The sequence below is a fragment of the Hyla sarda genome, unplaced genomic scaffold, assembly GCF_029499605.1.
Source record: "Hyla sarda isolate aHylSar1 unplaced genomic scaffold, aHylSar1.hap1 scaffold_669, whole genome shotgun sequence".
Lineage (NCBI taxonomy): Eukaryota > Metazoa > Chordata > Amphibia > Anura > Hylidae > Hyla > Hyla sarda.
In genome coordinates this window covers 64,463-80,197 of record NW_026610685.1, presented here as the reverse complement: position 1 = coordinate 80,197, position 15,735 = coordinate 64,463, and the positions used below count along the sequence as shown (strand labels likewise).

At 36.8% G+C, this 15,735-nt stretch overlaps 1 protein-coding gene across 2 annotated transcripts in view; it reads right to left on the bottom strand.

Moving 5' to 3' along the window:
• The window catches only part of ACADVL (acyl-CoA dehydrogenase very long chain), a 49,502-nt gene extending 34,859 nt beyond the window's left edge, over positions 1-14,643 (bottom strand). For both annotated transcript variants that reach the window (XM_056554320.1, XM_056554321.1), the window contains exon 1: positions 14,528-14,643. In XM_056554320.1, the coding sequence (XP_056410295.1) occupies positions 14,528-14,586 (59 nt within the window). In that variant the 5' untranslated portion in view covers positions 14,587-14,643. The remainder of the gene's footprint in view (positions 1-14,527) is intronic.
• Between the last annotated feature and the right edge of the window lie 1,092 nt (positions 14,644-15,735).

Genomic DNA, 15,735 nt, shown 5'->3' with positions numbered 1-15,735 from the left:
TGTGTTTTCTATATCTGTTGTATCCTCCTCCTGTATATAGTGTGAGATGTAACCAGTGTTTTCTATATCTGTTGTATCCTCCTCCTGTATATACTGTGTGAGATGTAACCTGTGTTTTCTATATCTGTTGTATCCTCCTCCTGTATATAGTGTGAGATGTAACCTGTGTTTTCTATATCTGTTGTATCCTCCTCCTGTATATACTGTGTGAGATGTAACCTGTGTTTTCTATATCTGTTGTATCCTCCTCCTGTATATAGTGTGAGATGTAACCTGTGTTTTCTATATCTGTTGTATCCTCCTCCTGTATATTGTGTGAGATGTAACCTGTGTTTTCTATATCTGTTGTATCCTCCTCCTGTATATAGTGTGAGATGTAACCTGTGTTTTCTATATCTGTTGTATCCTCCTCCTGTATATAGTGTGAGATGTAACCAGTGTTTTCTATATCTGTTGTATCCTCCTCCTGTATATTGTGTGAGATGTAACCTGTGTTTTCTATATCTGTTGTATCCTCCTCCTGTATATACTGTGTGAGATGTAACCTGTGTTTTCTATATCTGTTGTATCCTCCTCCTGTATATAGTGTGAGATGTAACCTGTGTTTTCTATATCTGTTGTATCCTCCTCCTGTATATACTGTGTGAGATGTAACCTGTGTTTTCTATATCTGTTGTATCCTCCTCCTGTATATAGTGTGAGATGTAACCTGTGTTTTCTATATCTGTTGTATCCTCCTCCTGTATATTGTGTGAGATGTAACCTGTGTTTTCTATATCTGTTGTATCCTCCTCCTGTATATTGTGTGAGATGTAACCTGTGTTTTCTATATCTGTTGTATCCTCCTCCTGTATATAGTGTGAGATGTAACCTGTGTTTTCTATATCTGTTGTATCCTCCTCCTGTATATAGTGTGAGATGTAACCTGTGTTTTCTATATCTGTTGTATCCTCCTCCTGTATATTGTGTGAGATGTAACCTGTGTTTTCTATATCTGTTGTATCCTCCTCCTGTATATTGTGTGAGATGTAACCTGTGTTTTCTATATCTGTTGTATCCTCCTCCTGTATATAGTGTGAGATGTAACCTGTGTTTTCTATATCTGTTGTATCCTCCTGTATATTGTGTGAGATGTAACCTGTGTTTTCTATATCTGTTGTATCCTCCTCCTGTATATAGTGTGAGATGTAACCAGTGTTTTCTATATCTGTTGTATCCTCCTCCTGTATATTGTGTGAGATGTAACCTGTGTTTTCTATATCTGTTGTATCCTCCTGTATATAGTGTGAGATGTAACCTGTGTTTTCTATATCTGTTGTATCCTCCTCCTGTATATAGTGTGAGATGTAACCTGTGTTTTCTATATCTGTTGTATCCTCCTGTATATAGTGTGAGATGTAACCTGTGTTTTCTATATCTGTTGTATCCTCCTCCTGTATATAGTGTGAGATGTAACCTGTGTTTTCTATATCTGTTGTATCCTCCTCCTGTATATAGTGTGAGATGTAACCTGTGTTTTCTATATCTGTTGTATCCTCCTCCTGTATATTGTGTGAGATGTAACCTGTGTTTTCTATATCTGTTGTATCCTCCTCCTGTATATTGTGTGAGATGTAACCTGTGTTTTCTATATCTGTTGTATCCTCCTCCTGTATATTGTGTGAGATGTAACCTGTGTTTTCTATATCTGTTGTATCCTCCTGTATATAGTGTGAGATGTAACCAGTGTTTTCTATATCTGTTGTATCCTCCTGTATATAGTGTGAGATGTAACCTGTGTTTTCTATATCTGTTGTATCCTCCTGTATATTGTGTGAGATGTAACCTGTGTTTTCTATATCTGTTGTATCCTCCTCCTGTATATAGTGTGAGATGTAACCTGTGTTTTCTATATCTGTTGTATCCTCCTGTATATAGTGTGAGATGTAACCTGTGTTTTCTATATCTGTTGTATCCTCCTCCTGTATATTGTGTTAGATGTAACCAGTGTTTTCTATATCTGTTGTATCCTCCTCCTGTATATTGTGTGAGATGTAACCTGTATTTTCTATATCTGTTGTATCCTCCTCCTGTATATAGTGTGAGATGTAACCTGTGTTTTCTATATCTGTTGTATCCTCCTCCTGTATATAGTGTGAGATGTAACCTGTGTTTTCTATATCTGTTGTATCCTCCTCCTGTATATTGTGAGATGTAACCAGTGTTTTCTATATCTGTTGTATCCTCCTGTATATAGTGTGAGATGTAACCTGTGTTTTCTATATCTGTTGTATCCTCCTCCTGTATATTGTGTGAGATGTAACCTGTGTTTTCTATATCTGTTGTATCCTCCTCCTGTATATTGTGTGAGATGTAACCTGTGTTTTCTATATCTGTTGTATCCTCCTCCTGTATATTGTGTGAGATGTAACCAGTGTTTTCTATATCTGTTGTATCCTCCTCCTGTATATAGTGTGAGATGTAACCAGTGTTTTCTATATCTGTTGTATCCTCCTGTATATTGTGTGAGATGTAACCTGTGTTTTCTATATCTGTTGTATCCTCCTCCTGTATATTGTGTGAGATGTAACCTGTGTTTTCTATATCTGTTGTATCCTCCTCCTGTATATAGTGTGAGATGTAACCTGTGTTTTCTATATCTGTTGTATCCTCCTGTATATTGTGTGAGATGTAACCTGTGTTTTCTATATCTGTTGTATCCTCCTCCTGTATATTGTGTGAGATGTAACCTGTGTTTTCTATATCTGTTGTATCCTCCTCCTGTATATAGTGTGAGATGTAACCAGTGTTTTCTATATCTGTTGTATCCTCCTCCTGTATATAGTGTGAGATGTAACCTGTGTTTTCTATATCTGTTGTATCCTCCTGTATATTGTGTGAGATGTAACCAGTGTTTTCTATATCTGTTGTATCCTCCTGTATATTGTGTGAGATGTAACCTGTGTTTTCTATATCTGTTGTATCCTCCTGTATATAGTGTGAGATGTAACCTGTGTTTTCTATATCTGTTGTATCCTCCTCCTGTATATAGTGTGAGATGTAACCTGTGTTTTCTATATCTGTTGTATCCTCCTCCTGTATATTGTGTGAGATGTAACCTGTGTTTTCTATATCTGTTGTATCCTCCTCCTGTATATTGTGTGAGATGTAACCTGTGTTTTCTATATCTGTTGTATCCTCCTCCTGTATATAGTGTGAGATGTAACCTGTGTTTTCTATATCTGTTGTATCCTCCTCCTGTATATAGTGTGAGATGTAACCTGTGTTTTCTATATCTGTTGTATCCTCCTCCTGTATATTGTGTGAGATGTAACCAGTGTTTTCTATATCTGTTGTATCCTCCTCCTGTATATAGTGTGAGATGTAACCAGTGTTTTCTATATCTGTTGTATCCTCCTCCTGTATATAGTGTGAGATGTAACCTGTGTTTTCTATATCTGTTGTATCCTCCTGTATATTGTATGAGATGTAACCAGTGTTTTCTATATCTGTTGTATCCTCCTCCTGTATATAGTGTGAGATGTAACCTGTGTTTTCTATATCTGTTGTATCCTCCCCCTGTATATAGTGTGAGATGTAACCTGTGTTTTCTATATCTGTTGTATCCTCCTCCTGTATATAGTGTGAGATGTAACCTGTGTTTTCTATATCTGTTGTATCCTCCTGTATATAGTGTGAGATGTAACCAGTGTTTTCTATATCTGTTGTATCCTCCTCCTGTATATAGTGTGAGATGTAACCTGTGTTTTCTATATCTGTTGTATCCTCCTGTATATAGTGTGAGATGTAACCTGTGTTTTCTATATCTGTTGTATCCTCCTGTATATAGTGTGAGATGTAACCAGTGTTTTCTATATCTGTTGTATCCTCCTCCTGTATATAGTGTGAGATGTAACCTGTGTTTTCTATATCTGTTGTATCCTCCTCCTGTATATAGTGTGAGATGTAACCAGTGTTTTCTATATCTGTTGTATCCTCCTGTATATAGTGTGAGATGTAACCTGTGTTTTCTATATCTGTTGTATCCTCCTGTATATTGTGTGAGATGTAACCTGTGTTTTCTATATCTGTTGTATCCTCCTCCTGTATATTGTGTGAGATGTAACCAGTGTTTTCTATATCTGTTGTATCCTCCTCCTGTATATAGTGTGAGATGTAACCAGTGTTTTCTATATCTGTTGTATCCTCCTCCTGTATATTGTGTGAGATGTAACCTGTGTTTTTCTATATCTGTTGTATCCTCCTCCTGTATATAGTGTGAGATGTAACCTGTGTTTTCTATACCTGTTGTATCCTCCTCCTGTATATTGTGTGAGATGTAACCTGTGTTTTCTATATCTGTTGTATCCTCCTGTATATAGTGTGAGATGTAACCTGTGTTTTCTATATCTGTTGTATCCTCCTCCTGTATATAGTGTGAGATGTAACCTGTGTTTTCTATATCTGTTGTATCCTCCTGTATATAGTGTGAGATGTAACCTGTGTTTTCTATATCTGTTGTATCCTCCTCCTGTATATAGTGTGAGATGTAACCAGTGTTTTCTATATCTGTTGTATCCTCCTCCTGTATATTGTGTGAGATGTAACCTGTGTTTTCTATATCTGTTGTATCCTCCTGAATATAGTGTGAGATGTAACCTGTGTTTTCTATATCTGTTGTATCCTCCTCCTGTATATTGTGTGAGATGTAACCTGTGTTTTCTATATCTGTTGTATCCTCCTCCTGTATATGTGTGAGATGTAACCTGTGTTTTCTATATCTGTTGTATCCTCCTGTATATAGTGTGAGATGTAACCAGTGTTTTCTATATCTGTTGTATCCTCCTCCTGTATATAGTGTGAGATGTAACCTGTGTTTTCTATATCTGTTGTATCCTCCTGTATATAGTGTGAGATGTAACCAGTGTTTTCTATATCTGTTGTATCCTCCTCCTGTATATTGTGTGAGATGTAACCTGTGTTTTCTATATCTGTTGTATCCTCCTCCTGTATATTGTGAGATGTAACCTGTGTTTTCTATATCTGTTGCTATCCTCCTCCTGTATATAGTGTGAGATGTAACCTGTGTTTTCTATATCTGTTGTATCCTCCTCCTGTATATAGTGTGAGATGTAACCTGTGTTTTCTATATCTGTTGTATCCTCCTCCTGTATATAGTGTGAGATGTAACCTGTGTTTTCTATATCTGTTGTATCCTCCTGTATATTGTGTGAGATGTAACCAGTGTTTTCTATATCTGTTGTATCCTCCTCCTGTATATTGTATGAGATGTAACCTGTGTTTTCTATATCTGTTGTATCCTCCTCCTGTATATTGTATGAGATGTAACCAGTGTTTTCTATATCTGTTGTATCCTCCTCCTGTATATTGTGTGAGATGTAACCAGTGTTTTCTATATCTGTTGTATCCTCCTCCTGTATATAGTGTGAGATGTAACCTGTGTTTTCTATATCTGTTGTATCCTCCTCCTGTATATAGTGTGAGATGTAACCTGTGTTTTCTATATCTGTTGTATCCTCCTGTATATTGTGTGAGATGTAACCTGTGTTTTCTATATCTGTTGTATCCTCCTGTATATTGTGTGAGATGTAACCTGTGTTTTCTATATCTGTTGTATCCTCCTCCTGTATATTGTATGAGATGTAACCTGTGTTTTCTATATCTGTTGTATCCTCCTCCTGTATATTGTGTGAGATGTAACCTGTGTTTTCTATATCTGTTTGTATCCTCCTCCTGTATATTGTGTGAGATGTAACCTGTGTTTTCTATATCTGTTGTATCCTCCTGTATATTGTGTGAGATGTAACCTGTGTTTTCTATATCTGTTGTATCCTCCTCCTGTATATAGTGTGAGATGTAACCTGTGTTTTCTATATCTGTTGTATCCTCCTCCTGTATATTGTGTGAGATGTAACCTGTGTTTTCTATATCTGTTGTATCCTCCTGTATATAGTGTGAGATGTAACCTGTGTTTTCTATATCTGTTGTATCCTCCTCCTGTATATTGTGTTAGATGTAACCAGTGTTTTCTATATCTTGTTGTATCCTCCTCCTGTATATTGTGTGAGATGTAACCTGTATTTTCTATATCTGTTGTATCCTCCTCCTGTATATAGTGTGAGATGTAACCTGTGTTTTCTATATCTGTTGTATCCTCCTCCTGTATATTGTGAGATGTAACCAGTGTTTTCTATATCTGTTGTATCCTCCTCCTGTATATTGTGTGAGATGTAACCTGTGTTTTCTATATCTGTTGTATCCTCCTGTATATAGTGTGAGATGTAACCTGTGTTTTCTATATCTGTTGTATCCTCCTCCTGTATATAGTGTGAGATGTAACCTGTGTTTTCTATATCTGTTGTATCCTCCTCCTGTATATTGTGTGAGATGTAACCTGTGTTTTCTATATCTGTTGTATCCTCCTCCTGTATATTGTGTGAGATGTAACCTGTGTTTTCTATATCTGTTGTATCCTCCTGTATATAGTGTGAGATGTAACCTGTGTTTTCTATATCTGTTTTATCCTCCTGTATATTGTGTGAGATGTAACCAGTGTTTTCTATATCTGTTGTATCCTCCTGTATATAGTGTGAGATGTAACCTGTGTTTTCTATATCTGTTGTATCCTCCTGTATATTGTGTGAGATGTAACCTGTGTTTTCTATATCTGTTGTATCCTCCTGTATATAGTGTGAGATGTAACCTGTGTTTTCTATATCTGTTGTATCCTCCTCCTGTATATTGTGTTAGATGTAACCAGTGTTTTCTATATCTGTTGTATCCTCCTCCTGTATATTGTGTGAGATGTAACCTGTATTTCTATATCTGTTGTATCCTCCTCCTGATATATAGTGTGAGATGTAACCTGTGTTTTCTATATCTGTTGTATCCTCCTCCTGTATATTGTGAGATGTAACCAGTGTTTTCTATATCTGTTGTATTCTCCTCCTGTATATAGTGTGAGATGTAACCTGTGTTTTCTATATCTGTTTGTATCCTCCTCCTGTATATAGTGTGAGATGTAACCTGTGTTTCCTATATCTGTTGTATCCTCCTCCTGTATATAGTGTGAGATGTAACCTGTGTTTTCTATATCTGTTGTATCCTCCTCCTGTATATAGTGTGAGATGTAACCTGTGTTTTCTATATCTGTTGTATCCTCCTGTATATTGTGTGAGATGTAACCAGTGTTTTCTATATCTGTTGTATCCTCCTCCTGTATATAGTGTGAGATGTAACCAGTGTTTTCTATATCTGTTGTATCCTCCTCCTGTATATTGTGTGAGATGTAACCTGTATTTTCTATATCTGTTGTATCCTCCTCCTGTATATAGTGTGAGATGTAACCTGTGTTTTCTATATCTGTTGTATCCTCCTCCTGTATATATTGTGAGATGTAACCAGTGTTTTCTATATCTGTTGTATTCTCCTCCTGTATATAGTGTGAGATGTAACCTGTGTTTTCTATATTGTTGTATCCTCCTCCTGTATATAGTGTGAGATGTAACCTGTGTTTCCTATATCTGTTGTATCCTCCTCCTGTATATAGTGTGAGATGTAACCTGTGTTTTCTATATCTGTTGTATCCTCCTCCTGTATATAGTGTGAGATGTAACCTGTGTTTTCTATATCTGTTGTATCCTCCTCCTGTATATAGTGTGAGATGTAACCTGTGTTTTCTATATCTGTTGTATCCTCCTGTATATAGTGTGAGATGTAACCTGTGTTTTCTATATCTGTTGTATCCTCCCCCTGTATATAGTGTGAGATGTAACCTGTGTTTTCTATATCTGTTGTATCCTCCTGTATATAGTGTGAGATGTAACCTGTGTTTTCTATATCTGTTGTATCCTCCTCCTGTATATTGTGTGAGATGTAACCTGTGTTTTCTATATCTGTTGTATCCTCCTCCTGTATATAGTGTGAGATGTAACCTGTGTTTCCTATATCTGTTGTATCCTCCTGTATATAGTGTGAGATGTAACCTGTGTTTTCTATATCTGTTGTATCCTCCTCCTGTATATTGTGTGAGATGTAACCTGTGTTTTCTATATCTGTTGTATCCCCCTCCTGTATATTGTGTTAGATGTAACCTGTGTTTTCTATATCTGTTGTATCCCCCTCCTGTATATTGTGTGAGATGTAACCTGTGTTTTCTATATCTGTTGTATCCTCCTCCTGTATATAGTGTGAGATGTAACCTGTGTTTTCTATATCTGTTGTATCCTCCTGTATATAGTGTGAGATGTAACCTGTGTTTTCTATATCTGTTGTATCCTCCTGTATATTGTGTGAGATGTAACCAGTGTTTTCTATATCTGTTGTATCCTCCTCCTGTATATTGTGTGAGATGTAACCTGTGTTTTCTATATCTGTTGTATCCTCCTCCTGTATATAGTGTGAGATGTAACCCTGTGTTTTCTATATCTGTTGTATCCTCCTGTATATTGTGTGAGATGTAACCTGTGTTTTCTATATCTGTTGTATCCTCCTCCTGTATATAGTGTGAGATGTAACCTGTGTTTTCTATATCTGTTGTATCCTCCTCCTGTATATTGTGTGAGATGTAACCTGTGTTTTCTATATCTGTTGTATCCTCCTGTATATAGTATGAGATGTAACCTGTGTTTTCTATATCTGTTGTATCCTCCTGTATATTGTGTGAGATGTAACCTGTGTTTTCTATATCTGTTGTATCCTCCTCCTGTATATAGTGTGAGATGTAACCAGTGTTTTCTATATCTGTTGTATCCTCCTCCTGTATATAGTATGAGATGTAACCTGTGTTTTCTATATCTGTTGTATCCTCCTGTATATAGTGTGAGATGTAACCAGTGTTTTCTATATCTGTTGTATCCTCCTCCTGTATATAGTGTGAGATGTAACCTGTGTTTTCTATATCTGTTGTATCCTCCTCCTGTATATAGTGTGAGATGTAACCTGTGTTTTCTATATCTGTTGTATCCTCCTGTATTAGTGTGAGATGTAACCTGTGTTTTCTATATCTGTTGTATCCTCCTCCTGTATATTGTGTGAGATGTAACCTGTGTTTTCTATATCTGTTGTATCCCTCCTGTATATTGTGTGAGATGTAACCTGTGTTTTCTATATCTGTTGTATCCTCCTCCTGTATATTGTGTGAGATGTAACCAGTGTTTTCTATATCTGTTGTATCCTCCTCCTGTATATTGTGAGATGTAACCTGTGTTTTCTATATCTGTTGTATCCTCCTCCTGTATATAGTGTGAGATGTAACCTGTGTTTTCTATATCTGTTGTATCCTCCTCCTGTATATAGTGTGAGATGTAACCTGTGTTTTCTATATCTGTTGTATCCTCCTCCTGTATATAGTGTGAGATGTAACCTGTGTTTTCTATATCTGTTGTATCCTCCTCCTGTATATAGTGTGAGATGTAACCTGTGTTTTCTATATCTGTTGTATCCTCCTCCTGTATATAGTGTGAGATGTAACCTGTGTTTTCTATATCTGTTGTATCCTCCTGTATATAGTGTGAGATGTAACCTGTGTTTTCTATATCTGTTGTATCCTCCTCCTGTATATTGTGTGAGATGTAACCTGTGTTTTCTATATCTGTTGTATCCTCCTCCTGTATATAGTGTGAGATGTAACCTGTGTTTTCTATATCTGTTGTATTCTCCTGTATATAGTGTGAGATGTAACCTGTGTTTTCTATATCTGTTGTATCCTCCTCCTGTATATAGTGTGAGATGTAACCTGTGTTTTCTATATCTGTTGTATCCTCCTGTATATAGTGTGAGATGTAACCTGTGTTTTCTATATCTGTTGTATCCTCCTCCTGTATATTGTGTGAGATGTAACCTGTGTATTCTATATCTGTTGTATCCTCCTCCTGTATATTGTGTGAGATGTAACCTGTGTTTTCTATATCTGTTGTATTCTCCTGTATATTGTGTGAGATGTAACCTGTGTTTTCTATATCTGTTGTATCCTCCTCCTGTATATAGTGTGAGATGTAACCAGTGTTTTCTATATCTGTTGTATCCTCCTCCTGTATATAGTGTGAGATGTAACCTGTATTTTCTATATCTGTTGTATCCTCCTGTATATAGTGTGAGATGTAACCTGTGTTTTCTATATCTGTTGTATCCTCCTCCTGTATATAGTGTGAGATGTAACCTGTGTTTTCTATATCTGTTGTATCCTCCTGTATATAGTGTGAGATGTAACTGTGTTTTCTATATCTGTTGTATCCTCCTGTATATAGTGTGAGATGTAACCTGTGTTTTCTATATCTGTTGTATCCTCCTGTATATTGTGGTGAGATGTAACCTGTGTTTTCTATATCTGTTGTATCCTCCTCCTGTATATAGTGTGAGATGTAACCTGTGTTTTCTATATCTGTTGTATCCTCCTCCTGTATATAGTGTGAGATGTAACCAGTGTTTTCTATATCTGTTGTATCCTCCTGTATATAGTGTGAGATGTAACCTGTGTTTTCTATATCTGTTGTATCCTCCTCCTGTATATAGTGTGAGATGTAACCTGTGTTTTCTATATCTGTTGTATCCTCCTCCTGTATATAGTGTGAGATGTAACCTGTGTTTTCTATATCTGTTGTATCCTCCTCCTGTATATTGTGTGAGATGTAACCTGTGTTTTCTATATCTGTTGTATCCTCCTCCTGTATATTGTGTGAGATGTAACCTGTGTTTTCTATATCTGTTGTATCCTCCTCCTGTATATAGTGTGAGATGTAACCTGTGTTTTCTATATCTGTTGTATCCTCCTCCTGTATATTGTGTGAGATGTAACCTGTGTTTTCTATATCTGTTGTATCCTCCTCCTGTATATAGTGTGAGATGTAACCTGTGTTTTCTATATCTGTTGTATCCTCCTGTATATTGTGTGAGATGTAACCAGTGTTTTCTATATCTGTTGTATCCTCCTCCTGTATATTGTGTGAGATGTAACCAGTGTTTTCTATATCTGTTGTATCCTCCTCCTGTATATAGTGTGAGATGTAACCAGTGTTTTCTATATCTGTTGTATCCTCCTCCTGTATATAGTGTGAGATGTAACCTGTGTTTTCTATATCTGTTGTATCCTCCTGTATATTGTGTGAGATGTAACCAGTGTTTTCTATATCTGTTGTATCCTCCTCCTGAATATTGTGTGAGATGTAACCAGTGTTTTCTATATCTGTTGTATCCTCCTCCTGAATATTGTGTGAGATGTAACCTGTGTTTTCTATATCTGTTGTATCCTCCTCCTGTATATAGTGTGAGATGTAACCTGTGTTTTCTATATCTGTTGTATCCTCCTCCTGTATATTGTGTGAGATGTAACCTGTGTTTTCTATATCTGTTGTATCCTCCTCCTGTATATAGTGTGAGATGTAACCTGTGTTTTCTATATCTGTTGTATCCTCCTCCTGTATATTGTGTGAGATGTAACCTGTGTTTTCTATATCTGTTGTATCCTCCTCCTGTATATAGTGTGAGATGTAACCAGTGTTTTCTATATCTGTTGTATCCTCCTCCTGTATATTGTGTGAGATGTAACCTGTGTTTTCTATATCTGTTGTATCCTCCTCCTGTATATAGTGTGAGATGTAACCTGTGTTTTCTATATCTGTTGTATCCTCCTCCTGTATATAGTGTGAGATGTAACCTGTGTTTTCTATATCTGTTGTATCCTCCTCCTGTATATAGTGTGAGATGTAACCTGTGTTTTCTATATCTGTTGTATCCTCCTCCTGTATATAGTGTGAGATGTAACCTGTGTTTTCTATATCTGTTGTATCCTCCTGTATATAGTGTGAGATGTAACCTGTGTTTTCTATATCTGTTGTATCCTCCTCCTGTATATTGTGTGAGATGTAACCTGTGTTTTCTATATCTGTTGTATCCTCCTCCTGTATATTGTGTGAGATGTAACCTGTGTTTTCTATATCTGTTGTATCCTCCTCCTGTATATAGTGTGAGATGTAACCTGTGTTTTCTATATCTGTTGTATCCTCCTCCTGTATATTGTGTGAGATGTAACCTGTGTTTTCTATATCTGTTGTATCCTCCTGTATATTGTGTGAGATGTAACCTGTGTTTTCTATATCTGTTGTATCCTCCTCCTGTATATTGTGTGAGATGTAACCTGTGTTTTCTATATCTGTTGTATCCTCCTGTATATAGTGTGAGATGTAACCTGTGTTTTCTATATCTGTTGTATCCTCCTCCTGTATATTGTGTGAGATGTAACCTGTGTTTTCTATATCTGTTGTATCCTCCTGTATATAGTGTGAGATGTAACCTGTGTTTTCTATATCTGTTGTATCCTCCTCCTGTATATAGTGTGAGATGTAACCAGTGTTTTCTATATCTGTTGTATCCTCCTGTATATAGTGTGAGATGTAACCTGTGTTTTCTATATCTGTTGTATCCTCCTCCTGTATATAGTGTGAGATGTAACCTGTGTTTTCTATATATGTTGTATCCTCCTCCTGTATATAGTGTGAGATGTAACCTGTGTTTTCTATATCTGTTGTATCCTCCTCCTGTATATTGTGTGAGATGTAACCTGTGTTTTCTATATCTGTTGTATCCTCCTGTATATTGTGAGATGTAACCTGTGTTTTCTATATCTGTTGTATCCTCCTCCTGTATATAGTGTGAGATGTAACCTGTGTTTTCTATATCTGTTGTATCCTCCTCCTGTATATAGTGTGAGATGTAACCTGTGTTTTCTATATCTGTTGTATCCTCCTCCTGTATATTGTGTGAGATGTAACCAGTGTTTTCTATATCTGTTGTATCCTCCTGTATATAGTGTGAGATGTAACCAGTGTTTTCTATATCTGTTGTATCCTCCTCCTGTATATTGTGTGAGATGTAACCAGTGTTTTCTATATCTGTTGTATCCTCCTCCTGTATATTGTGTGAGATGTAACCAGTGTTTTCTATATCTGTTGTATCCTCCTCCTGTATATAGTGTGAGATGTAACCTGTGTTTTCTATATCTGTTGTATCCTCCTGTATATAGTGTGAGATGTAACCTGTGTTTTCTATATATGTTGTATCCTCCTGTATATAGTGTGAGATGTAACCAGTGTTTTCTATATCTGTTGTATCCTCCTCCTGTATATAGTGTGAGATGTAACCAGTGTTTTCTATATCTGTTGTATCCTCCTCCTGTATATAGTGTGAGATGTAACCTGTGTTTTCTATATATGTTGTATCCTCCTCCTGTATATAGTGTGAGATGTAACCTGTGTTTTCTATATCTGTTGTATCCTCCTCCTGTATATTGTGTGAGATGTAACCTGTGTTTTCTATATCTGTTGTATCCTCCTCCTGTATATATAGTGTGAGATGTAACCTGTGTTTTCTATATCTGTTGTATCCTCCTCCTGTATATAGTGTGAGATGTAACCTGTATTTTCTATATCTGTTGTATCCTCCTCCTGTATATAGTGTGAGATGTAACCTGTGTTTTCTATATCTGTTGTATCCTCCTGTATATAGTGTGAGATGTAACCAGTGTTTTCTATATCTGTTGTATCCTCCTCCTGTATATAGTGTGAGATGTAACCAGTGTTTTCTATATCTGTTGTATCCTCCTCCTGTATATTGTGTGAGATGTAACCAGTGTTTTCTATATCTGTTGTATCCTCCTCCTGTATATAGTGTGAGATGTAACCTGTGTTTTCTATATCTGTTGTATCCTCCTCCTGTATATAGTGTGAGATGTAACCTGTGTTTTCTATATCTGTTGTATCCTCCTCCTGTATATAGTGTGAGATGTAACCTGTGTTTTCTATATCTGTTGTATCCTCCTCCTGTATATAGTGTGAGATGTAACCAGTGTTTTCTATATCTGTTGTATCCTCCTCCTGTATATTGTGTGAGATGTAACCTGTGTTTCCTATATCTGTTGTATCCTCCTGTATATTGTGAGATGTAACCTGTGTTTTCTATATCTGTTGTATCCTCCTCCTGTATATAGTGTGAGATGTAACCTGTGTTTTCTATATCTGTTGTATCCTCCTCCTGTATATAGTGTGAGATGTAACCTGTGTTTTCTATATCTGTTGTATCCTCCTCCTGTATATTGTGTGAGATGTAACCTGTGTTTTCTATATCTGTTGTATCCTCCTCCTGTATATTGTGTGAGATGTAACCTGTGTTTTCTATATCTGTTCTATATCACGTGATTTATAATGAGGGGGCGGGGCCTGTCTTGTGTACTATTACAGGGCTGTGATATAATTATCATTATCTAATACAGTGACGTCACATCACACTATGTTGCATTTATAATCCACCCCCCAATCTGTGGATAATGGATGAGTCCACTTTTTATTGTAAGAACAGGCCGGACTATACCAAATAACCTCATCCCGGGGACACGGGCTGTACCAAATAACAACAACCCCGGGGACACGGGCTGTACCAAATAACACTACTCCAGGGACGCGGGCTGTACCATGTAACAACACCCCGGGGATACATCATTGTGAGTGCATATATTTGCCCGGTGTGTGTCACTTACCCCCGGGTGATGTGGCGGAGAAGCCCCCTGGACACGGCAGCCGGTACCGCAGCTCTCATGTTGTCAGTTGAACAAGGTCACAGCACTTCCGACACCACGTGACTCCTGCGCGCTAGGCATTGTGGGAGTTGTAGTGTGAAGCAGAGGGCGGGCAGTGATGTCCTTTCCTCACGGTGACCCAGGTCTTCCAGCGCCGTGGGGCGGTCACGTGATGTCCAGTCACACAGTTCTGGGGGGTGACGTTCTGTATAGGAGTACGGTATATATAGAGAGGATGTGCTATAGGTGTGTATATATGTATGGGGAGAAGATATGTGTATATACAGAGAATAGGCGCTATAGGTGTGTGTAAGATATATATACTACGAGGACAGGGTCATGGGGGCCAAGAAAGGACAAATAACAAGGGTCATGGGGGCTAAGTAGGAATGGATACCTCATATATACCATTAGTTACCTCATATACACTATTACCTCATATATACCATTAGTTACCTCATATACACTATTACCTCATATACACCATTAGTTACCTCATATACACTATTACCTCATATATACCATTAGTTACCTCATATACACTATTACCTCATATACACCATTAGTTACCTCATATACACTATTACCTCATATATACCATTAGTTACCTCATATACACTATTACCTCATATATACCATTAGTTACCTCATATACACTATTACCTCATATATACCATTAGTTACCTCATATACACTATTACCTCATATATACCATTAGTTACCTCATATACACTATTACCTCATATATACCATTAGTTACCTCATATACACTATTACCTCATATATACTATTACCTCATATATACCATTACCTCATATATACCATTAGTTACCTCATATATACCATTAGTTACCTCATATACACTATTACCTCATATACACCATTAGTTACCTCATATACACTATTACCTCATATATACCATTAGTTACCTCATATACACTATTACCTCATATATACCATTAGTTACCTCATATACACTATTACCTCATATATACTATTACCTCATATATACCATTACCTCATATATACCATTAGTTACCTCATATATACCATTAGTTACCTCATATACACTATTACCTCATATACACCATTAGTTACCTCATATACACTATTACCTCATATATACCATTAGTTACCTCATATACACTATTACCTCATATATACCATTA